Raw genomic sequence first — 27,820 nt, forward strand, 5'->3', positions numbered from 1 at the left:
GGCTCCAGCAATTCTAACCATGTGGGTTCTGTCCTTGAGCCAGTTTGCAACCCATCTAGTGACATAGGGGTTTATATTTAAGCTGGTGAGCTTATCTATAATGCCCGAGTGGGGTATTGTATCAAAGGCTTTTATGAGGTCCAGGTAGGCTGTGTGACCACCTTCCCTCGTCAATGGCCTTGGTGACTGTTTCAAAGAAATCGACCAGGTTTAAGAGGCAGGATCTGCCCTTAACAAAGCCGAACTGGGTAGGATCCAGTGTCTGTAGGTCCCCAATATCTTTATTTATGAGGTCCATGATGATCCTTTCCATAGCTTTGCAGACCAAGCTAGTCAGGCTTATGGGGCATTAGTTTCCAGGATCCGTTGAGGCACCACCTTTGTGGAGAGGGACCACTGCTGCTGTACGCCACTCTTTGGGTACATATCCTGTAGTAAGGCTGAGATTGAACAGTAGTTTTATGTTTGGGTTTATCTCTTCTTGGAGTTCATGTAGGATGCAGCCCGGGACACCGTCTGGTCCCATTGATGCTGTGTTTTTTGCTTTGGAGAGGGGGGCTCTTACCTGAGCATCTGAGATGTCAGGGGGGCAGCACTCTGCTGGGATAGATATTTGCCCTTTTGGTGGAGGGGGGGTTTGCGCTGAACCTGTCAGCTAGGATGTTGGCAATGTCTGTGGGTTTGGTGTATTTTTTGTCATTTTGGACTAATTCTGAGCATATCTGGGAATTCCCACCCAGGTTCCTAACATAACTAAAGAAAGCCTTGTGATTATCCTTAGTGTCCTGTGCAATTTTACTCTCTAAGCTGGCCTTAGACGATTTTATGAGTGCCCGTAGTTTTTTGCTAATACTGATCAGAGATGCCTTCCCTTTTTGGGATTTTGCTCTATCATGTAGTAGCTTCCTCCTTCTATTGTATAGTTTGTTTATGGCTGGGGTCCACCAGACAGGACGTCTGCCTTTGGAGGATTGGGTCTTGGTTTTATTTGGGATTGCATGATCCATGCATTCCTGAAGGTGTTCATAGAATGCATTTATAAAGGATTCTGCGGTTTGGGCTGTATTTTCCACAGGCCCGGGGGCTTTGAAGGATTCCACCTCCGTTTTGAGGAGTGTGAAATTTGCTTTAGAGAAGTTTTTCTCTGTGGTTTTCTGGGCAGGGGGTGGGGTCGGGATGTGAATATCCAATGAGATTAGTTTATGGTCTGATCTTACCAGTGAAGGATACACTTCTGGTCTGGAGCATAGAGTCCCCATGTTGGTGATGATCAGGTCCAGTATGTTTTCCCCTCTTGTGGGAGTGGTAACAAGTTGTTCCATAGCATTTGAGTTTATAAATTCTAGGAACCTTTGGGCTAGGGTGTTGGAGCTAGAGTAATGCTCCCAGTCTATGTTTGGGTAGTTGAAGTCGCCCAATATAATGGTGTTTGGAGAGACCTTCATATTTTCCAGTGTTCTCAGGAAGGCCGAGTGGGGTTCCTGGGTTTGCAAGGGTGGTCTGTAGCAGGCTATAAACTGGAAGGCAGTTTTACCCACTGTTAGTTGCACATGGATAGTCTCTGATGCTTTGTGCTGTGCCACCAACCTGGAGGTGTGGGTATCTTTGACGAATATTGATACTCCCCCTCCTTTTGTGGTTCGGTCCAAGTTTTGGGGCCGAAAAGCATGGTATGAGGTATAACCTGGTAGTGCTGGGGTGTTCTCGGAAGCCTTGAACCAGGTTTCTGTTACTGCACAGATATCGATGTTCTCCATTCTAAGGATAGTTTCGACTGCGTGCATCTTGAGGTTTAGACTTCTGGCGTTGAGTAGCATTACTCTTAGTTTCTTATCCCTTGTGATACCTATGGAGGTGGGTTTGTCTTTTCGGCCTTGCCTAAAAAAGGCACTATGGGGGTAGCAAGAGCCTTTGCCAATATCCGAAAGCCCAGGGGTGACAGGTGCAAGCCGTCCTTAGCGAAGCATCGCGGCTTGTCGAGCATGTCATCCCAGGCTGACAGGCATTGGATCCCCTTTGAATGACACCAATACTTAAGCCAATTGTTGAAATTGATCATCTTGTCTTCATATTGTGGCATCATTCTTGGTGAGGGTAAGATGCTACTCAAGGTCAGGGTCATACCGGCCTGGGCTACATGCTCAGAGAGCTCCTCTAGGTCTCTTTTCATGTAGTCCAGGGAGGTACGTCTCAGGTCATTCACACCAGCATGGACAATGAATGAGTCATATTTGTACTTGCCTTGGAGTGACCTGAGTGCTTGTGTTATGTGGCGGATCCTAGCGCCCGACAGGCAGCTCACCGTGACCTTCTCCTTGTTCAGCCTGGTGAGCGGGACGTCAGTGTGCCTGACGATAGAGTCACCTATTACAAGTGTATCAGGTGTGTTGTTTAGCCTTAAGGGCTGTGACTGTTCGGCACACTGGCTTTGTGAGCTATGTGTTGCATGTGTTTTGTTTTGGGGTAGCGGTTGCTTGGGTGTCTGCTTTCTATAAATATATATATACATATATATATATATACATATATATATATATATATATACATATACACACACACACACACACACACATATATATATATATATATATATATATATATATATATATATACACACACACACACACATATACACACATATCAGATAAAGAGAGCACGAGAACTAGGCAATGCCAAATTTGGAGCTGGTAATGTTCGTAAGATATAACACATTTCAGTAAACTCTCAGTTAACAGTCACCCATGGGGATTGAAAGATGCCAGATAACTGTAGTTTCTGGTTGCTTGAGAGTTACTATTAAAAAATAGGCCTGACTAATACTGCACCCTATACTAGTTCTTTGATTTGATTTGTTCTTAGGTTGGGGAGAGAGAGAATTTATTCCTATCTTCCTTTTTAAAACTCAAACTCTAAAAACATAAGATATGTTTCTCCGGGTGGGGCGGGGGGGGGGACAGAAATTGCAACACATGAAAATTGTACTACTTCGATTTTTTTTTTTTTCTGGTTGCTTGAGTTCCAGTTAACTGAGAGTTTACTGTTGATATATCCGCTAGCTCTTCTAAAATAAACCTAAAAAGTTTGGGGGTTGGCGGGTGGGGAGTCGAGGAGGAATGAAAATTGACAACACAGATGGAACATTATGGTAAGTACTTAACTTCTTTATCTGATGTTGTCAATTTTCATTCCATCCTCAGCTGATGGGGCAGAGTCCCCAGCTACTTAGAACCCTGGATGGATTCAGGAAAAGATATTTCTGAGCGCCACTCAGCTGAAAGATGCCCTACCTCTGGACACCAGATACAGCTTATAATGAGAGATAAAGGTAAGAGGGGAAGCCCAAGTTGCTGCTGCACAAACGTCACCCATGGAAGTTCTTGAGTGGAAAACTGAGGAGGGAGCTACAGCCCTAGTTGAAAGTCATACCTGACTTGTTGTAAATAAAGGTAATACAGTCAAGTAAGCAATTTAGCTATGGTGACTTTAGATACAGGTGAGCCCAGTTTCTGACCAGCAAAAGATACAAACAACCGATCAGTCGTTATATCATCTTTTTTTCTATGTAGACAGAAATGTAATTGTCTATGCCCATCTAGCAAATGTAACAAGTATTCTTTGTTGGAATAATTCAGGAAGAAGACTGGTAGAGTGATGCATTGATTAATGATGTGTGAAGCTACCTTGGGCAAAAAGAATGCACTGGTTCATAAGGACAGACTATCCTAATGAAAATGAGATAAGGTGGTTTCACCGACAATGCCTGAATTTCTGAAATTCGTTCAGTGGAAGTGATGGCAACTAAGAATAAGGTCTTCCAAGACAAAAAGTTAAGGTCACAGTCATGGGCAGACTTGAAAGGTGGAAGAATCAAGGACTGCAGTACCAGATCCAGATCCCACAGTGGTGTAGGATCTTTAAAAGGAGGTTTGAGATGAATTATACCATGTAAGAAAGCTTTTCATAGTTTATGAGAGGCTAGTGAATGGCCATCAAAATCAATGTGGAAATTAGAAACTGCTGCAACTGGACTTTCACTGTTGAAGAACAGGCCCCTTGGTTGAAAAGCAGTGTCAAGAACTCCAGCACATGACTGATTGGGGCCGATAAAAAGGGTCTACATGCTTTTGAAGAAGCCAGTATAGAAATCTTTCCAACTTACTAGCATAAAGTTTTCTAGTGGATGGCTTACAGAAAGACAACAAGATGTACCGAACAGGGGAAGAGAGCATCAACTGTCTGGCTATTATTGGAAATGGAGAAACCAAGCTGTCAGCTTGAGGTTTGGAAGATCCAACTGTGTCATGCCCATCGAGTGAGAAAAAAAATCTGGAGCTAGGTCCAGAATCCAGGGTTGGTGAATTAAATTAGGCCACAGGAAGGGAAAACAAATCTGTTGAGGCCAAAAAGGGGCAATAAGAATGACCTTGGTCTTCAAACTGGCAGCTTTCTGAAGGAACTTTGGAATTAGAGGACTTTGGGGATATGCGTAAAGCAATCGGGGGGGGGTCAATAGTGGAGAAGAGCATCCTTCTGTGACTCCCCCTGTGGGTGGATTAGTGCAAAATAGCTGCTGCACTTGCTGTTTACTTGTGGAAAACTTGCTCCACAACTTTCCAGTTGAGGGACCATTCATGAGGTAACAGAATGCACCTGCTCAGCTTGTTTGCTAGCATGTTGGACATTCCAGGAATGTGCATTGCTAAGAGAAAACAGTTGGAAGATATTGTCCATTGGCACACCCTTAGTGCTTCTCAACACAGTGGGGACAATCTGGTTCCTTCTTGTTTGCTGATGTACCAAATTACTGACATATTGTACATCTGTCTGTATTGCAAACGTTCCTGACAGCAGAGCATCTTGAAAGGCCTGCAACTCTAGAAGCACTGCTCTCCACTCTAGTACGCTGATATGCAAATTGGCCTCTTCAATGGGTCACATGCCTTGGACTGTCTTTCCCAGGTAATGCCTTCCCCCTTCCAGCTGGGAAGCGTCCGTGGTCACTATGGTGTCGGGCTGCAAGGGGACAAATGGAAGACTGTAGCAGTTGTTCTGATTGGATACACCACATCAGACTGTTCTTGTACAAGCTGGCAATTCATATTGAAGTGGACATGGGCAGTTGCAGAATCTATCACTAAGATGCCAACATCCATTATAGAATTCGCATGTGAAACCTAGCAGAACAAGGGTTATTGCTGATGCCATTGATCCTGGAGCTTTTAGAACTAGGCAAGTTGACAGGGTGATGCGGCAAAGTATCGTGTTGACTTCTGACTTTAAAGTTTGAACACTGGAAAGGGGAAGGGAAGCTATTGTTGACCTTATATTGAGCAGCGCTCCTACAAATTCTAAAATTTGAGTTGGCTCTAGATGTGACTTCTCAAAATTTATGTTTATTCCTAACCTTGTGTAAGCATGGACTTCTCCTGCCAGGATGAGTTAACGCCTGGTCGGGGCAGTTATGATCCAGTTGTCTAAGTATGGAAACACATGGAAACCTTGCAGTCTCAAGTGAGTTGCTACCACTGCCATACATTTGATGACCACTCTGGAGGCTGTAGTGAGACCAAAGGGCAGTGCTCTGAACTGATAATGACTGGCTCCTAGCTGGAAGCGCAAGAATCTCCTGGATCACCTGTTTATTTTTAAATGACAGTACACATCCTGGAGATCTACTGAGCACATCCAGTCATCCTTTTCTAAAAACAGAAGAATGAACTGAACCATGACCATCCAGAACTTTGCCTTACGAACAAATCTGTTCAGGCTGCTAAGATCCAGAATTGGTCTCCAGTCCCCTGTTTTCTTTGGCATTAACAAGAATCCTGAGTAAGTACCAGATCTTTTCTGGTCTGGGGGGGATCTCTTCGATGACTCTCTTGTTTAGCAGCTTTTGTATCTGAATGGCTGCTTGCTCCCTCTGACTGGGTGGATCATTGGTGATTTCCTGGAAATTGGAGGAGAAATGAAAAATGGAATTATATATCCTCTGGATACGATCCTCTGCACACAAATATCTTCTGTTATGTCTAGCCAGGCTCTCCAGTGCAGGGACAAATGACCCCCGATTGCCTCCAGAGGGGAACAATTGGACCTCTGTTCAGGAGCACTGGAAGGGGTGCAAAGAATGGCTCTCTGGACCCTTGATGATGAAGGCTTCCTCTGTCATGAGGGCAGCATCTACCATTTGAATTTCCCCCTCATAATTTTATCAGGCTTCCTTGGAATGGGCTCAGTGGTGCCAGTCTACTTCCATGCCTGCTGTGAGACTAATTCCAGGAGCTTGTCAGCTGGTGTAATCGCCCAAGAAGTAGATGGGCCAGTACCAAACACCTCCAGGAAAGAATAGTTGTGTAAAATCTTACGATAACCATAGATGTCCTTCTCTTCCATGTTGCAGTATTCTAGGTGTGGGATTTCATGCCCTCAGGTGACTCGTACATCAGCTCCTATACAAAAGCTTCAGCTTGACTGTTGCAGTGTGCGTGGGACGTCACACGTAGGGCCATAAACCAGGGGCCTTAAATGTGATGTATGCCCGCACAATCCTCAGAACTTGAAAGCCAGCAGGCAGAGAAGGCGGCCCAGCAGGAGGAATGCCAGTTGCTTCCAGGTGTGAGATTTGGAGACCTACTGTAATGTAGGTAGTACAGGTAAGGAATAGGACCTGGGGAGATTGGTGGGCAGGAAGGAATACTGCAACATGGAAGAGAAGGACATCTATGGTTATAGTAAGATTTTACACAACTATTCTATGTCCTTCTATTCCTATGCTGCACTATTCTAGGTGTGGGAGTGTACCACAGCTTATGCGGTAGATGAAGAGGGTTCTACAAGACCCTGCAGGATTGTTCTGGCGAATCCTGTCCTAGCTCTGGAAACTTGATCCAGTTTGTAATGCTTGGTGAAAGTGTGGATAGTGGCCCAAGTGGCTGCTCCCAAAATGGATGCTGTGTCTAGGCCCTTCATGAGGGCCCTTGAGTTGGCCATAGCTCTAGTGGAATGGGCCTTGATTCCCCCTGGGAGGTGGGTAGATGAACAGATTGGTTAAGAGAGAGGTCATTAACCACCTTAGGCATAAAGGAGGGGTTGGTTCTTAGGGACACCTTGTCTTTGTGGAAGACTGTGTAGGGGGGATAGGCCATTAAGGCCTGCAATTCTGACACTCTTCTGGCTGATATGATGGCCACCAGCAGGACCGTCTTCCATGTGCACATCTGTAAGGAGGAAGGCTCAGCCGGTTCAAAGGAGTGATGGGTTAATTTCTCTAAGATGCAGTTAAGGTCCCAAGGTGGGGGGATAGGTTTCCTAGGTGGTCTCATGTGCAAGACCCCTTTAAGGAAGAGCTTTACGTCAAGTCTGCCAAGCAAGGGGGGGGGGGTTCCAGGGGCAGGCAGGCTGATATGGCAGAGATGTATACTTTTACAGAAGAATAAGAAAACCCACCCTTTACCAATTGACACAGGTATGTTTAGAACCAGGGGAACCTCAAAGGGGCTGGGGTCCCTTCCCTTGTTCAGACACCATTTTGCAAATATTTCCCACTTAGCCAGGTAAAATTTTCTGGTGATAGGTTTCCTTGCCTCCCTTAGGACTGAAAGCATGTCCGCTGAGTAGTGGTGTCTGAAAGGGATCAAAAGTTTATCACCCACAGAGTCAGAGATAAGACCTGTAAGTGTGGGTGTAGGAGAGTTTCTTTGTCTTGTGTCAGCAGGTCCACTTTGTAGGGTAACTTGAAGTGATTGCCCTTGGCTAGTTTGCGAAGTAGGGGGAACCAGTGCTACCTTGGAAAGTAGGGAGTCACTAACAAGACTTTCTGGTTTGTCCATCTGAATTTTCAGGAGGACTTTCTGAATCAGTGGGAATGGGGGGAAGGCATAAAGGAACTACCTCTCCCAAGGGAAGATGCTAGAGGGGAGTGGGATTTTGAGCAGAAGTTCTGCAGTTGCCTGTTCTGGGGGGAGGCAAACCGGTCTATTTGTCGAGCACCCCACCAGTGGGCTATGTCTAAGAAGACCTCCCTGCTCAGCATCCATTCAAGCTGAGGCAAGGAAATCCTGCTCAAGAAATCTGCTTGATACTTGTCCTGTGAAGGGATGTAGGCCGCTTGCAGGACTAAGTTGAGATGAGAGGCTAAGTCCCATATCAGCAGGGATAATCTGCACAGCTGATAGGCCCTTGTTACCCTCTGCTTGTTGAGGTACCACATCACCGTAGTGTTGACGGTGACAATCTGGAGCACCCCTGGAACCAAAAGGGGGGGGGGGTGAAGGTCTTTAGAGCTAAGAAAACTGCTGTTATTTCCCTGATATTGATGTGTTTGGCCTGAAGAGAGGGATGCCACTTTTCCTGAATTCTGTAAGAGGCCAGAGTTGCTCCCCAACCTGAATCTGAGGTATCTGTATGTATTACTTGGGTTGGGTTGGGTGGTTGTAGTGGGACCCCTGGGTTCAGTTGCACTTGGCTGGATCCACCAACTGATATCGGTTTTCAGACAGGGAAGGAGGGGTATGCCCTGCTCTATGGAATGAAGGTGTTGGGACCAGGTGATCTTCAGGAACCACTGTAACTTGTGCATGTGCATTCTTGCCAGAGGTAGCATGGGGATGGTCGCTGCCATTAAACCCAGGAGATGAAAACATTGCCTTGCTGTCACCTTTTGGCATAGGAGAGATTCCTGGAAGTGAGAAGTCAAAGAAAGAACCTTGTCCTGTGGTAGATAGGCCTTCATTGTGTCTGTTCTGATTCTGCAGCCTAGGAAAATTTTGCCCTGGCTTGGGATAAGAGGGGATTTGGGGAGATTGATGGTGAATCCTAGGTTTTGCAGAAGGGACATGGTGAAATGTACATGCTTCAATAGAGCATCCCTGGAATCTGCCAGTATCAGTATGTTGTCCAGATAAGGGTAACTCTGCATACCTGAGTTCTGAAGAAGGCAATGGCTGGAGCCAGGCACTTTGTAAAGACTCGGGGGCCGTGGATAAACCAAAGGGCAAGGCAGTAAATTGGAAATTCGAGGCAGGTCCAGAGAAACGCAGGAATTGTCTGTGGGAATTCCTGATGGGTATGTGCAGGTAGGCCTCCTTTAGGTCCAGGGTGGCCATGAGGGCCTTGGCTGGAATTAGGGGCAGTAGAGTGGGAAGAGAGAGCATTCTGAAAGACGGTACCTGAAGATGGAGGTTTAGGAAGGACAGATCTAAGATGGGTCTCCAGGGGCCTTCTTTTTTGGGGACCAGGAAGAGGCAGGAGTAAAACCCCTTCCCCTCTTGTCTTGGAGGGACAGGTTCTATGGTGCCTAGTTTTAAAAGGTCTGCCAGAACTTGTGGCATGATATGGGCCTGTTTTTTGGGGATGAGAGGAATGCCTCTTCTGGGTGGCTTCTCTTTCCAGGATAGGAAGTACCCTTTTTGAATAATGTTTAAGACCCATTGGTCTGAAGTGATGGATTGCCAAAGGGTAAGACAGTGGGAAAGGCGGGCTGAGAGGGGAAGGTGGGCAAGGCAGTCACGCATTACTGGGACCTCCTCTGTCCTGAAAGGGCTGTCTGGGTTGATGAGGTGCAGCAGAGGATCTGGAGTTGGTAGGTCCTTCTAGCCTCTCTCCTGGACCTGAAAGAGTAGGAGGAGGGCTGAGGAGTATGTCTCATAAAGGTGGCCTTACCAGTTTCTATAATACTTGGGGATGGGTGACACCAGCAGATGCTTGATGTCCTGGAGTTCTTTGCTTTTTTTTTTGTAGATTTTTAAAAAGGTCAGCAGATTGTTTGCCAAAAAGCACATTGCAGTCCGGAGGGGCGTCCAAGATCTTAGACTTGAAATCCTCAGGAACGTTCTGGAGTCTTAGCCATGAGTACCTTCTGAGGGCTGAAGCAGATGCTGCAGACCTGGCAAATGCTTCTGCAGCATTGTAGTTGCATCTGATAGAATGCCTGGCTACCTGTTGTGCCAAGGAAAGTTTGGCTGAGATGTCTGTCTTGATGGGGCTTTCAGGCAAGAATGCTAACATGGAAGAGGCTTGAGAGACCAAGTCTAATGCATACTTTGCCATGTGGGTCTGATAATTTATGGCCCTGAAAGCCAAAGTTGAAGAAGTGTACACCTTCTTCCCCGTCCTATCCATGTACTTGCTGTCTTTGTCAGTGGGCAGTAGGGAGGATGAAGGCAGCAGTCTAGATTGCTTACCTGCAGTGGTGGCAATAACAGCTGGGTCCGCCAAGGGTGGTTTGACCAGGGATTTTTGGTCCTCTGGTACTTTGTAGAAGCAGTCAGGATGTTTAGGGCCCGGAGGCTGGGAGTCAGGGACTTTGGAAGCAGAGTTGAAGGCTTCCAAGTAAGGAGGCAGAACAGGAGGAACTACTGAAGGGGAGGGATTCCACTTGCAGCAGCTCAAAGAACTTTTTTTTGGGTGTCTGTCATTTGGGACGTATCCCATTTAAAGTAATCCTTCATCTTGGTGATGGTCTCACCAAAAGTAATGTCCTCAAGTGGAGAATCCCCTGCCACAGATTCCTCATCAGGATAGTAATATTCCTGGGGGGCGGCAATCTGGGAAACATAAAAAATGGACTCTTCTGAGGATGAGAAGGAAGAATCATGATGTTCTTCTCTGACTTGAGGGGTCGTGGATGGGAGGGAAGAAGCAGAGGCAGGCCTAGGGCTCAGAAGAGGCAGGGTAGAGGTGGCTAAGGCTGAAGGCCTGCATGAGAGAAGAGGTGAAGGCCTGCCAATCCGGTGTGACTTCTGAAGAGATGGAGGTATGTTTAGTTTTTTGCTTCTTTTTGGCCGGGGAGGAAGTAGAGAGATACCTGGCGTCAGGTCTGGACAGTAACACTTCCGAAGTCTGGATCCCTGCCAGAGGTACCAACAAGACTGGTTCCCCCTTGACATCGACGACTGTCGATGTCTGGATAAGCTCTGCAGATGTGCCAGTCGTCGGCTGCAAAACAACTTCTATGAGGGATGTCGCTGCAGTCGACGTATCCTCTGAGCGCGTCTCAACCCCTAGAACTGCAGATGGCGGTGCATCGGGAAACGGAGCACAGGCGAAGTAGGCCTAGGAACCTTGGCCTTCTTGCACGAGGGTTCAGGTGCGGCCTCCGATGCAGGATCCATTCTAAGAGCTAACTGCTTAAGGCGCTGTTTCTCCAAGTAGAGGTTTAACATGGCTAGATGGCTGCGCACAAGGTCTTGGGCACAAATGATTGACAAACAGCACAGGAGAAGTGTTCGTGTTCCCGACCTAGGCAAAAAACACACCTGTCATGGGCGTCTTTATGGGGTATCTGGTGCCTGCATTGGCACTTTCCCTTTTTCCCTGACATCAGCTAAAGGCTACAACAAGCGATAGCAAGAACAATAGTCAAAAATAAGAAAATTAGAAACCCAATGGGTTACTTATCTTAGGATGTGACGTCTGTGGATAAGTGATTGTACAATGCGAATGTTGTTTGTGGCTGAAATGTTCTGATGATTGTGTGTGCAGATGTCACATTTAAAGCCCCTGATTTACAGCCCTACCTGTGACGTCCCACGCACACTGCAACAGCCAAGCTGAAGATTTTGTATAGGAGCCGACGTACGAGTTGCCTGGGGGCATGAAATCCCACACCTAGAATATTGCAGCACAGGAACAGAAGGACATCACAGATTCCTCTGAAAGGTTGCTGGGCTTCCAGCCACCTCTCTATTTTAGGATTCTGAGGATGCCTCTGAACGAGACATCCACAGGAAGTGACCAAAGGGACCCTCCACCATCCACAAAATCTGTGTCTTCGGTGACAGATTCAAGAGAATACAGATGCTTCCTCTTACATGTCTTCTTTTGAGGGACCTCCTCAGTGGGATAATCTGGGGCAGTATCAGAAGAGGTGGAAATACCCATTGGGTGTCCTGGGGTTTTGGTACAGGCTGTCCCTGTGGGAGGGTTAGCTGAGACTTTTGACAGAGAGATGAGGTGATGTAGATGCAGGACCCAAAGGGATGGGACCCATCTGGGTCATGGTAGCTGACAGGGCTCTATCCAAAGTCTGAAAGGCTGACCTTCCTAGACAGGGATAGAAACCTGGGTCTGGAAGGAAAGCTTTCTGATCCTTGGTCCTTCCATGCTTCAGGAAAAGTCACCCCAAGGTAGAAGTCAGAGCTGAACTAACTCTTACTGAAGCTCCGACGTGTAGAGATGGCTCTAAAGCCCTCACAGTCAAAACAGCTCAGATCTGACAAGGTAGAATCAGCTCCAAGAGCTCTCCGGATCCAAAAGCATGGAAGAGCTCAGAGCAAGCTTCGGATCCGAGGATACAATGATCTTTGGATCTGAAAAAGATGGGGTCTGGGCAACTCAGATCGAATGGCTCCAAAACCACAAAGGGAGTCAGAGGGGGAACAGTTAGAGGTGATGTCTCAGATGTATGGGCTTCGTGACCCAAAGGGGTAGGAGCCAAAGCAACAACTAAGTGGCTCTGCGCTGAGATAATCTGTCTCACTACCCTCCTCTATTCAAGCAAGAGGACTGTCTGGAAGGAGAATCTGGTCTATAAAGAAAGAGAAAAGGCACTCTCAATGGGACTGGGTCTACAGATGGGAAGTACCTTGTCCTAGGAAGTACGTCCAGTAGAATTAGAGGATCCATCGAATCCTTAGTTTTAGGAGACTTCAGATCTGAAGAAACAGTACAATCGGAAGAAAGACCTTTTAGTTTTGCCTGATCTGAGGGGGTCGGATCGGATAGCTTAATCTTCTTTTTCATGGCCAGATCCTAGGAAACAGTAGAACCCAAAGAAGGTCTTTCAAAGTTTTCTCCGAGGTCTTAGATGAAACAGAAAAGAAGCTCGGAGATGAGTGTGACAACGTTTTGGAGGTTTCTCCAGCTATGGCATCGCCAAAGGAAGATGGTGAAAGTCCCTTTAAGATTAATTTGTTCTTGCATTCCACTAACTCTCAGGGGTTGAACGCATCGCATATCGCACAACTCTCTTTTAGGTGGAGTGGGCCAAAGCAATAAACATTAAGGGCGTGTGAGTCAGAGAAGGGAATTTTTTTGACTGCACATCTCATACTTCTTAAAACTCGTAGAGGTTTTTGCTTTGTCAGCCACATTAGCTCAGAAAAAATGGCCACAGTAACTACCACACAGAAAAGCTATAAGTACAAATAAAGGCAACAAGACTTAAAGCAAATAACTAAACATCTCTTTTTTAATAAGAAACAAGGAGAAATGGTCTACCTACAAAGATAGTAAGGACTAAGATAAACATAGAAGGGTAAAGGAGAGAAACGGGGAGAAAAAGACACTAACAATAGTATCTAGAGTATGCTAGTACAATAAAAGGGAAAGATTAAAGACAGATTATCATTCCAAAAAAATTAAATACGAGTACTTATTTATCCCAAATAACTTGACAGACAAATCACTACATCTTTCACCTAATGGTGGCAAATGAGATCTGAGGTAATGGGGGATGGTGCAGCTCTGGTAAGGAAGAAGTTTGAGAGTTCTAAGTTGCCACGAGAAATTAACAGCAGATCCTCAATTTCAGGTTAATTAGGGCCTGTGTTACCAGCTATTTGGCACAAATGTTCTTATTAGGATGGTTAAGATTCAGTACTTGAAGATGTACATGTGAAGACACAACACATTCCAGGCATCGATAACTCATAAGCAGTTCCTTATTCGTTTGCAGTGGTCTCTGTTCCGGTTGTTGGCTCCAAATGCAAATCCTTCTCCGGTTCGAGTGACGGATCATTTATGGGCTTTATGGGCAGACGAGAATGGTGGCTAATGTGTAATGCCCTCAGTGGAAAGACAAGGGTAAGGTGCAATAAATGCATACAGCAATTCCTGCAGACCAGATTATCCAGAGGGTGGGGACAAGTATTGCCAAGTACACCTTACCAGATCTCGGCTTACATTTTGGTAATGAAAGAAAAAGGTTGGACTTTTGGAAGGGCGAGAAGCACATTGTCAGCTTTGAATTGGTTTCATCAGGTTTGGGATTTGAAGTATTTAGCTAACATATTTCAAGTACAGTCAATGTTTAAGGGCTGGGGGAAACAAACACCCAAGAGGCCTGATAAGAGGTACCCCATAGGTCCAGCGGTGTTACGTAAACTGTGGCTTGTGGTTTCAAATGTTTTTTTTCTTCTTACAAGGTAGCATTATTTAGGGCTGGCTTTTTGTGGGGCATTTAGATGGTCTGAAATTATTCAACCAAACAAGAAGAAAGGTCAATGTACAGTGTTACCACTGACACATGTACATTTGCTTGGGGAGGACACTTGGGTTTATGTGGCTAAATCCAAAATGGATAAAGAAGGTAAAGGTCAGTGGGTAAGAGTGGTTATCCCAAAGGGTTTAGAATGGGACTTGAATAAAATACTACTAGAGTACCGCAACTATAGGGGCAGGTCACATGGTCCATTCTTGTGTCATCAACAAGGTGAACCTCTGACACACTATTAGGTGAGAGCAGTTTTAAAGGTTAAAATCAAGTTGAGTGGCCTAGACTGAGATAAATATACATTACATTCCTTTCGAATAGGTGCAGCCTAATATGCACATGCAATGGGAGCTTCACAGACCGACATGAGGATGGGCATGTGGAAGTCCAATGCTTTTAAAGGCTATGTAAAGTGTAAATGGCTTTAACTCTTGTCCTTTGTATTTCAGCTCTCACATCTTTGGATCTGAAATGCATCTGGATAGTGGGTCATTCTTTCATTCGGAGACTCCATCACTTTGTCCAGGGCAGGCGGGGCTTCTCCTTCCAAGGAGGAAAACGAGCTTCTAGCACAGCAATTTGGTTTGGGGTATCAGGAAAGCGGTGGCACCATCTCAGGGCAGTACTACAGTAAACTGCAAGAAGCGATAAACCTCCTACTGCCATTTTATTGCACCTAGGGGGTAATGACATTTGTCAACATCCAATAAAAGATCTAATTGGTTTGATGGTACAAGAGGTATATTGCCTGCATGAATGCTGGCCACAAGCTATTACCTGCTGGTCAGAAGTGGTGCAGAGAAAGAAATGGAGGGGAACTAGGCCTATTAAAGCCGTGGAGAGAATGAGAAGGAGAATTAATAATTCTATGGATAAGATGTTAAGGGACATTAACGGGTTGTACATTCCTCACCCTGGCATTCGGGTCTGGTGGCCAGACAGATATGATAAGGATGGGGTTTGTTTATCTGAAGAAGGTTTGAGGATTTTTTATAAGGAATTGCAAGCTTGTTTAACTTTAAGGGCATTCACTTAGGATAGGTTGAGATGTGCTGGCAGAAAGGAGGAATATTCCTCCCTTCTGTGGCTGAAGACAGGTAAGGGAGGCCAAGGTAAGTGGGGGGGGGACTTTTTAGCCGGACCTTCCACAGGCCAGACAACCCCAAGGGATTGTTGCCAGGGGACTTACCAACCCAGCAATGCCTCCTTGGCAGGTTGTAAGGTAGCCCAGAGGAATTGTGATGAATTGTGAAATGAAAAAGCTGTTATGATGTGGGTATGTTGAATCAGAAGGGCCGGATATCAACGTGCTGTCTTGTTGTCCTGTAGGTTTAGGGGAATGCTATGAAAGAAATAAACTGACCTCCCTGACATTCCTGCCTTGCGTACATCTCATAATAATTGGCTTCTATTTGAGTAAATGGCAATAAACACATGGCTGCGGCCATTTAATCCATCTGAGATCTCTGTGTTTTTGATTGAATATGCAGCTTGTGGCAACCCTGACTTGTAAAGCATGCAACTTAGATACATTTATTGTCAACAGTGCCAGGGAATGATAATGTTCTGAGCTGGTTTTTGGATATGGCTCAAAGGTTGATATGGATCATTAAATGAATTATGAACACTAGTTGATATGGACTATTAAATGAATTATGAACACTATGTTAAATGTTTTATGCAAAACAACATCTAAAAGATCATTCTGTTGGCATCAAGGGCAAGGTAAGATATTGGTTCACTAAACTTTACTAAAAGCAGGTAGAGCTGTACCAATCTCAGACAACAACGGCTGGCAAGCCAAACGCAGCAAGCCGTCATTTGTCTGAGGCAGGTCGGCTCGGACTCAGGTTTTAGTTGGGGGAGGTGGAGAACAGGTAGGGTCACGATAGGTAGGAGGGCTGAGGTGGGCTGGGCTGTCCAGGGGAAGGGTTGAAAGGGCTGGGAACAAAGCAAATCAGTCTTTTAACCTCTACCTTGGCAGCTTGTCCCACCCTACCCACCCCCTCGTAAATGCAGGGGTGTACTTGTCAGTTAGTTTAGGACCAGGTAAGGTACTTAGGGAACCCGGCGACCTACAAAGGTAATTGCACTAGGGGTCGTGAAGGAATTTCTTTTGGCCACTGGGTTTTTCAGGTTTTTGCCTTCTCCTCCGGGTAAGATAGACAGGTTAGGCTAGATTGTCGCAGTAATGTAAGCGGAAGACATGATAGGTAAGGGAGGCCAAGGTAAGTGTGGGGGGGGGGGCACAGGACTCTTCAGCTGGACCTTCCACAGGCCAGACAGCCCCAAGGGATTGTTGCCAGGGGACTTACAAGCCCTGCAATGACTCCTTGGCAGATTGTAAGGCGGCCCAGAGGATTTGTGATGAACTGTGAAATGAAAAAGCTGTTATGATGTGGGTATGTTGAATCAGAAGGGTTGGATATCGATGTGCTGTCTGTTGTCCTGTAGGTTTAGAGGAATGCTATGAAAGAAATAAAATGGCCTCCCTGACATTCCTGCCTTGCGCACATCTCATAATAATTGGATTCTATTTCAGTAAACAGCAACAAACACATGGGCTGCGGCCATTTAATCCATCTGAGGTCTCTGTGCTTTTTATTGACTATGCAGCTTGTGGCAACCCTGACTTGTAAAGCATGCAACCTCGATACATTTATTGGCAATGGTGCCAGGGAATGATAACATTCTGAACTGGTTTTTGGCTATGGCTCAAAGGTTGATATGGATCATTAAATGAATTATGAGCACTATGTTAAATATTTTATGTAAAACAACATCTAAAAGATCATTCTGTTGGCATCAATGGCAAGGTAAGATATTAGTTCACTAAACTTTATTAAAATCATGTAAAGCTGTACCAATCTCAGACAAACAAACAAAAAAAAACTTCTTCCTGCTTCAGTGCAGCCATGCAGTCTGTACTTTTAAAATTCAATAATTTTTTTTCTATCTAACAACTTGATTGGTTTCTGTTCTGTGACATCAAACATCACTGTGCAGACGCCAATCAGATTCAGAGATTTCTTGAGATTCCCACATTAGTGCAGATAAGTTTGAGCCGCCTGTTACAGCTCCATCTTTTAAAACTCATGATAATATTACAGGAATAGGGGTCCTTTTGCAGGAATGATAGGAAGCAATTGTTCTGAAACCAGAACCAGAGTAATCTCCATTTCTGTAAGCATTTTTTTGCCATGGGATGTTCTATGTTACTAAATTCTCTGTGTAAGGAGGGAGGAGGGAAGCAGGACACCAGTTACAGAGGTATTTTCTTTTCAACTGGGATTTTTTTCTGTAGCCATGCTGTCTGTTTTGATCGGTCTTTAGTTTTGTTATGCTGTAAATGCGTTAAGTCACTGGGTGTTTTATAAAAGAAAAGCGATGCCATGACTTTCACTGAAAAGTTCTTTAAGACAGAACTAGCTTTCCAGAGAGAGAGAGAGAGAGACAGACACACACACAGAGTGTGTGTGTGTGTGATTTTTTTTTTTACATCACATTTTTTTCCTAGACTTCTTGGGCTAAAACTGTAGTTCAGGACTAGACTGAGAGGTGTGGTATGTAAAAGAGAGAGAGACATTAAGGTGGATATTAATGTAGTGCTTTGTTTTCTGTTAAATCACTGAACACTGCAGTAAATCAGTAACACCAAGCATCATTGTTTTTGATTTGTTCTAAAAAGAATGCAAGTCAATGTAAAAGCTGTTGTTAGTATTAACGTGTTTGGTGAGAGACTGAATGCAGGGTAAATAAAAATTGTTGTGTTAACTGCAAGAACATCCCTGGGCTAAATCGCTTTGGGTTGCAGCTAAGCCAGTGATGGCAGCCACCGTTTCTGACTTGTTCCAAAAATGCATGTTAATGCAAAGGCTGTTGTTCTATTAACTTTTTTATCAAAGTACATGCCCATTAGAGACTGAGTGGTGGGTAAATGAAAACTGTGTTAACTGCAGAAAGTCCTTGATTTTGCCCCATATTTTTACCATTTCCCTTGCAAAATGCTTTGCTTTCTGGTAAATCCCTGATGACTGAAGTAAGTCAGTAATTGCAGACCTCTTTGTTTCTGATTTGTTCCGGGAATGCATGTTAATGCAAAAGCTATTGTTTTATTAACTTTTTTAGTGAATTACGTGCTCATGATGGACTGAGTGGTGGGTAAATGACAACTGTTTTGTTAATGATCCCTCGTTTTTCACCATATTTTTGTCACCACCCTTACAAAATCCTTTGCTTTCTCGTAAATCACTTTGGTTTGAAGTTAAGCCAGAAATGGCAAGCATCATTGTTTCTGACTTGTTCCAGAAATGCACATTAATTAAAAAGAGGTTCTAGTCACTTTTTTAGTGAACAGTGTTGCACTGACCTTCCCCTTTAAGTGATAGTCATTTTGTAGTAATATGGATCATTTCCTTTTTTTTTTTCCATCTTGCACTTATCTTCAGTTTTTCCACCTGCACTTGTGAAATGATTTCCATCCTTTTTTGGGGGTGGGGGGGCTTCCAGTTAAGTGAAGACAAGAATGGAAATTTTTAAGATTTTCTCCCTTTCCACAGATCTCAAGCAAACCAATTACGACAACACCAAGATAACTAGTCTCAAAATTAAGAAGAAAAGTTGATCTTGAGCACAGTCTGTTTCAGCAGAAATGTACTGTCAATTACATCTCTGTCAAAGTGCAATTTGCTTGATATTTATGGATAAAGTTGTTGTTATGAAGGAGTACAGTCTTAAGCATCATTATCTAACTAAGCATTGTGATACTTATACAAAATACCAGGGTAAGCAGACAGCTGAAATTATATCACAACTAAAGACAAGTATATGATGCACAGCCAAACCTCTTCTACAGAAGTAAGAAAGAAGTAGATTCAGCACTTATGGCAAGTTATGTTGTGTGTGAAAAGTAAGATATCACTGGATAGTTATCAGCTTTGTGAAAAAGCCTGGTCTTTTGTCTTGGCCAACTTGTCCTGGGCTGATTTAGAGACTTGGGTTCCCAAGGTGGAGGTCTGAGCAGCAGAAGATGATGGAAGCAAGCCCTTTAAGATTAATTTATTCCTCCTGTCTATCAATGCGTGCTAATTAAAGCTCGCGCAGAGAACAGGAGGAATCAAGGTGACTGGCAACCAGGCAATATACGCACAGGGTGTGGGCATCAGAGGTTAGTATCTTATGCCCACACCCTGTACACTTTTCGAACCCAGCGTTTGGGGTTTCAGACATGGTAGGCTGATAGAGAGAGAAAGGAGAAAAGCCTGACACTAAATTTGTTTGTTTTGTTTTTTTTTTACGTAGAACGTGCAAAAAATATAGCGAGAGAAGGAAGGAAAGTAAAACTAAGTAATTTGTACTCACAGTACACACACACACAAACTGACTAATGGAGGAGCTCGCTGGATCGCTGCTATCTCTGATGGCAGCAAATGAGATCTGAGGTAATGGTGGTGGAGTGGGGGATTGTGGGTAGAGAAGGAGCATCTCAGTTCCTGGATCCAAGCTATAAAAATTCAGCCAAGTCGGATCCAAGGTCAGATCCGAACCCATGGGTTGAAGATCAGACGAAAGCAACAACTTTAGATTGATATTTTCAAGAAGTTATGAGACGCAACTGAGTGTGCAAGGGTCCAAAGGCATAAGCAAAGATGGTGCCCCGTAAGTGACTGGGAAGAAAAGTGATGTTGCAGACCTGAATCACAGAAAACGGGAACAGGAAAATGTTTCAGACACCCACAACTTTGCAATGCATCCTTCATCAACAAGTACTTATCAGTAAGTCACTACAATTTCAGCATGTGATGTCAGTGGTTATTAAATTCATAAACTGCATTTGCTCAAGGGGCCTGCAGCATCAACAGTTTAGTGCATTTCTTGCAGATACTGATTCCATTTATAGGGACATTCTCTACTTTATAGAGGTACATTTTCTCAGTTGGGGAAATGTATTTGCATGGTTTTTAGACCTGAGAACAAAAATTAATACATTCATGGAGGACAGGGACATGGATTGCCCACAGCATGGTGATCCACAGTGGTTGCTAAATGTTCTCTTCCTTGTGGACATAGCACACTAATTGAATGGACTTAATCTCAAGCTCAATGGTCCTGAACAGCTGATTACAGTGATTTATGACAGTGTGACACAGTCTTCACCACCAAACTGAGATTGTGGAGGAAGCAGCTGTCAGAGAACAACCTCGGTCATTTTCCAGTATACCAGTACATGATGGAAGAGTTGCAAGCATCTGCTACTGCAACTGTTTATGTAGGTTTCATAGACTGGCTATTTGGAAGAGTTTGAGAACTGATTTCTAGACTTCAAAACTCACAGTGTAAATTTCCAGCTGTCCACAGAGCCCTTTTCTGTTGATGTTGACAGCACTTCTAATGACCTACAAATGGAGCTTACAGACAAGTAATGCAAAACAGATTTAAAAACAAAGTTTAGAGCTGTTCAGGGAGATCAGCCTAGGACTGTACAGTTTCTGAGAGTTTTGCCTGGTTCCTTCCCAGAGCTGGCCAACAACTTTAAGAAGACATTGTGCATTTTTGGAAGTACATCTGTCTGTCAGAATCTGTTTTCCACCACAGATTTTAATAAATTAAAGCACTGATCGAGATTCGGTGATGACCATCTTGCAGAAATCCTCAGAATTTCTCCTTCAGCATCCATAATTCCTGACATGCGCAAAATGTCAGAGAAGAAATGCACACAGGTGATGAGCATGAGACATTCATGGGTGGGAGAGAGTGCCAACCGTAATAAATGATTTATTCAGTTTTCAATGCCTTTTCCTTTCCAGAGAAAAAAAATGGAATAAAAAAAAAAATTGTATGTTTTCAGTGAAAAATGCAATAAAAATATTAAAAATACAGTCTGCTTATTTTGTTTGTGCCATTCATTTTTTTTTTTTTTGTCGGCCCTTGGATCAGTAGGAGTTTTCCTCATCTGACCCTTGACTAAATTGAGTTTGTGACCACTGGCAAAGATAGAAAGTACTCCAGAAGTTAACAAGTAAAGAGTGGAATAAAATGAAAGTGAAGTTTAAAAATATGGTAGAAATAAAAAGACCTAATTAAGAAGTAATAATAATTATTTAGAGGGGCTGACAAAGGTTAAAGTATTATAAAATAAAGGGACTCTCTCAGAACAAGAAGAGACACAACTGAAGAGTGGCAAACAGAAAATAAGGGAGTACCTGTACAATGTTCATGACTTTTGAAAGACTGCTGTTAAACAACTATTTTTTGATAACTCCAGAGCACAAAAACTTTTGACACGACGACTAAGGCAACGAAATAGAAAGGGTTCTTGCTAAATGTAGGGAGCTTATACATAAATAAACAAACAAACAAAAATAAAATAACCAGAGATCCTATAGAAGCATTACAAACATTTTGGAAATATTATGAAAAGTTGCATACAGCACAGAAGTGGGAAACTCAAGAAAAAGCACAAATGGAAATATTTACGGAACACTTTAAATATGCCAAAGTTAGACACAGATGAGGCTCAACAACAGTTACGATAGGAGGAGATGAGATAAAAATGGTGGTCTATAACCAATCTGCAGGAAAGTCTCCAGGAATAGAAGGTATTCTCGTGGAAACTTGGAGGCTAGGAGGGAAAAAAAGTGATAAAGATTTGGAAGGTTTTGTTTAACCTCATTTTAAAAGTAGAGAAGGCACCAACATCGTGAAAAAAAACATGTAGTGGCTGTAACACCTAAAGACAGCAAAGATCCATCTGATCCAGCTTCGTATAGGCCCATTTCAATTTTAAACCACAGTTATCTATAATGGCTAAAAGAATGACAAAAGTGATGTAAAAATTTATAGACACAGACCAGTGTGGTTTTGTGAAGGGGAAGCAAACATTTGATAACATTAATACAACAATGATGATCCAGAGAGAAGCAGAACGTAAAAAATATGGTTATTACTGGTGTCTCGATCCAGAGAAAGCATTCAACAAAGTAAGCTGGGATTTTGTGATTAGGACAATAGAAGCATTTGCACTTCCTGATGCAATAATAAGGTTAATTAGAAGGATATATGAAGGATTAGGACAAAAATCGAAGTGGGAGGGTTCCTGTCTGATAAGCTGTTTCTGGAGGGAGGAACCAGGCTGGGCTGTCCTCTTTCCCTTTTGTTATTTGTGTTATATTTAGAAACACTGGCAAAGAAAATATGGGACTCAGAAATTCAAGGAAATACTTGGTATGGTGTTCAACAAAAGTTGGCTTTACTTGCAGTTGACATTATTTTGTTCCTGATGGAACCAGAAAACAGCACGTCAGTTTTGTGCCATATTCTGATAAACTTCCTTTTTTTCAGATATAAAAATTAATGAAGATAAAACAAAGGCTATAGCTATAAACTTTGTACCCACACATGAACTGGTCCAGTAATAAACATATTTATGAGGACATGATAAAATGAAGTATTCAGGACTATGCATTTAAAAGGATTTGGTTTATGGCAGCTAAGGATTGGTGGGAAGAGACTAAACAAAAAAATAATACAAATTCTGAGAAACTGTAGCTTCTTGCCTATGGATATGGATAGCAAGATACAAGCAGTAAAAATGTTTTAGTCCCTTTAGTTTTACACACAGGTCAGGCATACTTTTTATCAACCAGAAGAAAAGTTGTGGATAGTAATAATTAAAGAGTTTAAAGATTTTATTTGGCGCGGAAGAGGGCAATAGTCAAGTGGGATAATCTGATCCGCCCAACAGAAGAAGGAAGTTTAGGATTACCTGATTTGAAATGATATTTTATAGCTGCACATTTACGGCTCTTATACATAACACAAGCAGAAAGCTGCAATTCAAAGCAGAAAGGGATGATGATGAAGCATGGGATAATTCAAGAAATGAGGAAAGAATGGTATTTTGGACACAGATCCTTAAGGGGAATAACAACATTCACACAGAATATTAGAGTCATAAAGTAGCAGAAATTATACTAAGAACTAAGCCAACAATGGAATGGAGAAAGGAGATTCTGTGGACAGGGATGACTGAAATTTGGGGTACAGAGACTAGATAGGGGGATGGAATTTACTGGAGGAAGATGGCAAAGGAGCCAAGGTACTGGGAAGAAATAATGAGAGAAGGAAATGTGATAGAATGCAAACAGACTGAGAAGGCATTTGGATTGAAGGCTAGTGATTGCCTTCCCTATCAAGGATTGATATCAGAGTACAGACAAAGAGAAACGGTAGAGGGAAATCCTAAATGAAAGACCTGCACTGGTTGACTAACTGAATCTAGAACAGAAGCTGCTGTTAAAAAAGAGATCATTAGTAGGGCATGTAAAACACTACATGATAACTACAGGAATCAGTCAGTACAGGTCAGAAAAGATTGGGAAGAGAGATTAGATATGCAGTTCACAAAGAAACAATGGGAGAATATTATGTATGGCTCCCAAACATGCAATAAAATCTAGAAGAATTAGGATTTTTGCCCAAAAGAGTTTGCAAAGATCATTTTATATCCCAAGAAGACTCCAAAGAATATTTCCTCAGGTAGAGAGCAAATGTTGGAGGTGTGATGGGGAAGAAAGAGGTAATTGGGAACGGGTCTATATTGCCTAATCGAAAACCATAGTCATCGAACGCCTTTTCGCCAACCACTAAACATCAAACTTCTTTTCTGCGAATGGCCACTTTAGTGAATTTTTCTTAGGGGGAAAAATTGCTTGCCCACCATTGTGAATTTGCCCTTTTCCCCACTGTAGTGCGATCTCGGAGTTGGTATATTTAGTTGGGAGCGATGTGGGGAGCAAAGCCCCCCCCACACTTTGAAAGGTTTGAAATTATGCTCCATTTCTGGTTGGCTAAGAGATTTTTTTTCCCTAGGAAAAAATTTGTTGAAGTGGCCGTTCGCAGAAATGGAAGTTCGATGTTTAGTGGTCAGTGAAAAGGCAGTCAATGTGTAGGTTTTTTGATGTGGTAATATAAACCCACTAGGAACATGTGTTTTGGGAGTGTAATACATTGGCAGTCTTTAAAAATTCCCTTCAGAGTACTCTTGTCAGGAATACTGGGTGAGCAAATGAGTGTAACTAGGGATTTTTTTTTTTTTGAGCTGGGGTACAGGATATGAACTGCCTAGGCTTAGTACGGTCTTGTTAAGTTTAACTCTGGTGGCTGCCAAAAAAGCAATTACTAGAAAATGGAAAACAAAATTTAAACCAACTATACTTGAAATACTGAGTATTGTAACAGACATAAAAGAACAGGAAGTGGGATCTTTAGAAAAGGTTAGGGAGTAAATTACACAAACCAAAACTGAAATTATGGGAACAATACATGCAGAAAAATGTGTTGGAGGAGGAATAATGTTTAAGAGGAGGCAGAAAATGAATAATTTACATAATATTCCTTAGATTATATGACACATAATGTATGTGATGCATAATGTTTGTAAATGAAAACTTGTTAATATGGTTTGATTACTATTATATAAATGTAAGCTTGCCTATTGTCACAAGTGATAATTTAATAAAGGTGTTTTTAAAAAAAACAGCACTATACAGTGAAGGTATGTCAAAATGGTTTTCTATTGATGACCTTTGAACAAAATTGTTTTTCTATCTCCTCCCCCCTCCTACAGCAGATAATCAACTTTTACCACATCCTCTCCTCACTCACCGGATCTACTGGACTGACCTTAAGGCTCTCATGTCTGCAGCCAGTGATGAGACTGAGGAAGCTAGTGTATCATACTACTACTACCAGGGAGTGTACCCTAACGCACACTACCTAGTGGAGCCTTGCGACGTCCACAATTGCTGCCTAAGAGAGGTCTGTGTGCACTTCCCCACATGCTGAACATCCTGACCAAGAAAAATATTGCTTGTAGCACAGAGCTCACCAGATTCTAACCCTGCTACTGTAGTAGGCCTAGGCTGCTTCCCTTCCCCCAGGATGGGTGGGCTTATGTTAGCTGCTCACTCCCATTCAAAATTGTTTTTCTGCTCTTACTCATTTCTTTAAATGTTTCTGTGATGTAATCACCTGGGCTGCGCCTGAAATTATTGTGATCACTGCACTATCACCAGTGAACAAACCTAAACAAATAAATGAGCTGATAATGAGCTTCATGCTGTAGACCTAGGTTTGATTCCTTCAGTCTACACATGACTCTGAGTAAGTCGATTAACAACTCAGTGTTCTTATGTTGCCTCTAAAAAAAAAAAAACACTTGTATTTACCATGCTTAGCTGGATAAAAAATGATTACACAACAGCTAAATAACAGGAAACCAGGATAGAATCTGTCACATGTCCTTCGACCCATTACTGATGGATTTACTGCATATCAGCAAGTCAAATGACACCAGAAATACTCAGTCTACGGATCTAAACCTCTTCTTTAACATAAACAGTAAGGTTTGGAGGAACAGGTATATCTCTCACTGGATACAGTTAATGTTGAGCAGACTCCTCATCCACATAAAAAAAAATTCATCCTTGGCCATACTCAAGTGCAACACAGATGTATGGATGGTAAACAGAATATTTACCCCAAGACTCACCTCTGTACAGTTCTTAAATGCTTTATACCATGCATGGGTCCTCTCAAATCACCTATGGCATGATCCCAATTACTCTCATTAGAGGTAATATATAATTGTCGACCATGGGATGGGTAAGGCAAATTTATAACCAAATGGGATAGATTATTTTGAGCAAAATAAGGGAATTTGGCTGGGCTTAAAATGGCCTGCAAGGGGCAGCTAGCCTAGTACTTCCCTATAAACAGAGAACTGTCAAATCAAATTACCTGGCAAACATCTGATCGGATTCCAGTTTTCCAAAATCCCTGGCTACTGAGCTCCACTGTCACCTCACGTCTCATTGTATTCTTCTGACGAATTTTCTGAAGAGCTTCCTATAAAAGCAACAAGAGAATGATTATTAATTTCATTTTACAAAATGCATAAGCCCCATAAATTCTAATGCAAGAAAGCATCAAAAATCCAGAATTTAAGAAGCAAGTGTACAAAAAGCAAAAATCCGTGAAATAGAACTTCAACTGGAAGGAACAATAACATTTTAAACTGTTCAAGGGTTCCAAAAACAGAAATAAGCTTAAAGACACAAAAATAAAGAAGGTTATGTAATTACTATAAAACAACAGATAATGTAGGAGGAGGTCCTTTTTCCTTTACAAGACTAGAGGTTGGCAGGACTTGGGACAGTTTGGTACCTAAAACTTTCATTGGTCATCTAACCTCTCCCTTTAAACCCCCAGCAGTAAAAAATGTCATATATCATCTGTAGTAAATACAAAGAATAGTCTAAATAGAAAATATGTAGTCTATAAAAAATGTCTGTAAAGGTATACCAGACATCAGTGCTCACTTTCTCTGCTCCTCTGAAAAAAATCCCAAACTTTAGTATCTTAAAAAAATGTACAAAGAAGCACTGGCAGTCTTGGCAGTCATGACTGATGCTTAAAATAAAAGCAGAATTTTGTATTTCATCAGCGTTTGGATGTATTAATGAAACTATGGAAAATCTCTGTGTGTTTGGGGGGTGATATTTTCCCTACCCAAGTATCAGGATATCCATGCATCCCATTTCAGGATGCACATTTATTTACATCCTAAGCATACCATCAACACATTTTATTCACATCATGCTTGGATCAGCTCCCCAACCAATCAGGAAGTCCACTCTAAAACCGTATCTCAGTTATACTTAGAGAGTAAAACAAAAAGAAAAACAGCACATCCATTAAAAAGAAATACTACCCTGAAAACTATGCCAACCTAAATGAAATTCCTAGAACATTAATTTAACCTCAGATTTTTAAATTAACTAACACTATTAAAAAAAAAAACACAACTAGCCAACTCAAAAAAAGCATCAGTGGTAAAACTGCCATAACCACAAACAACTAAGAATAAAATTAAACTACCTAAAAATAACTAAACTACAAAACCATCATATACTAATATATCCATCAAATGTACTAATGAAATAATCACAAAAACCTTGCCTGAAATGTTAAAAGATGCATTAAAAACTGACCTTAACTACAGTTGAAAACAACTCTGAAGATGGAGACTTCATAAAAATCTTCAGAACTACATAAAACCCTATTTAATACAAAACTTGACACAATACAACCACCACATCCCACTAAAAGTAAAGTAAGAAATGGAGTAGCTGGGGATTTAGTACATTGAAACATGAAATATACAGAAAGATTATGGAATTTGATTTGAAACTTGTTCACTAACATTACATTACATTTCCTTCTCCCACTTCAATTTAAAGGGAATGCTTTCAAGTTAGCCATGGCTGGTTCTACCATTTCAAGCAGAGGCGAGGACTTCAGAGTGCCAGTAGGTTTGCAGAACATGGGTCAGTATATATGAAGAAGTGCGATACCTTTTAAAGCTCATTTCAAAACCCTAAACTATGGATTTATGTCCAAAAAGATTTAAATAAAGACCAAGATCTTCTGGAAAAAATGCCTCACTACACCTTACTAACCAAAAAGAATCTGCTCCGGTCTATAAATTAAGCGAAGAATTATCTTTTCTAGTTTTATGTAACATTGAGGAACAAAAATTAACCAGTA

General features: G+C 42.4%; 1 protein-coding gene across 5 annotated transcripts in view; it reads right to left on the reverse strand.

The window, feature by feature from the left end:
• Positions 1-27,820, reverse strand: part of DROSHA (drosha ribonuclease III) — a 3,547,421-nt gene that overhangs the window by 1,856,665 nt on the left and 1,662,936 nt on the right. For all 5 annotated transcript variants that reach the window (XM_044065333.1, XM_044065331.1, XM_044065329.1 and 2 more), the window contains exon 17: positions 26,012-26,119. In XM_044065333.1, coding sequence (XP_043921268.1) covers positions 26,012-26,119 — 108 coding nt within the window. The remainder of the gene's footprint in view (positions 1-26,011; positions 26,120-27,820) is intronic.

The sequence above is a fragment of the Protopterus annectens genome, chromosome 3.part0 (assembly GCF_019279795.1).
Source record: "Protopterus annectens isolate FY-2018-M chromosome 3.part0, PAN1.0, whole genome shotgun sequence".
In the NCBI taxonomy this organism is placed as follows: domain Eukaryota; kingdom Metazoa; phylum Chordata; order Ceratodontiformes; family Protopteridae; genus Protopterus; species Protopterus annectens.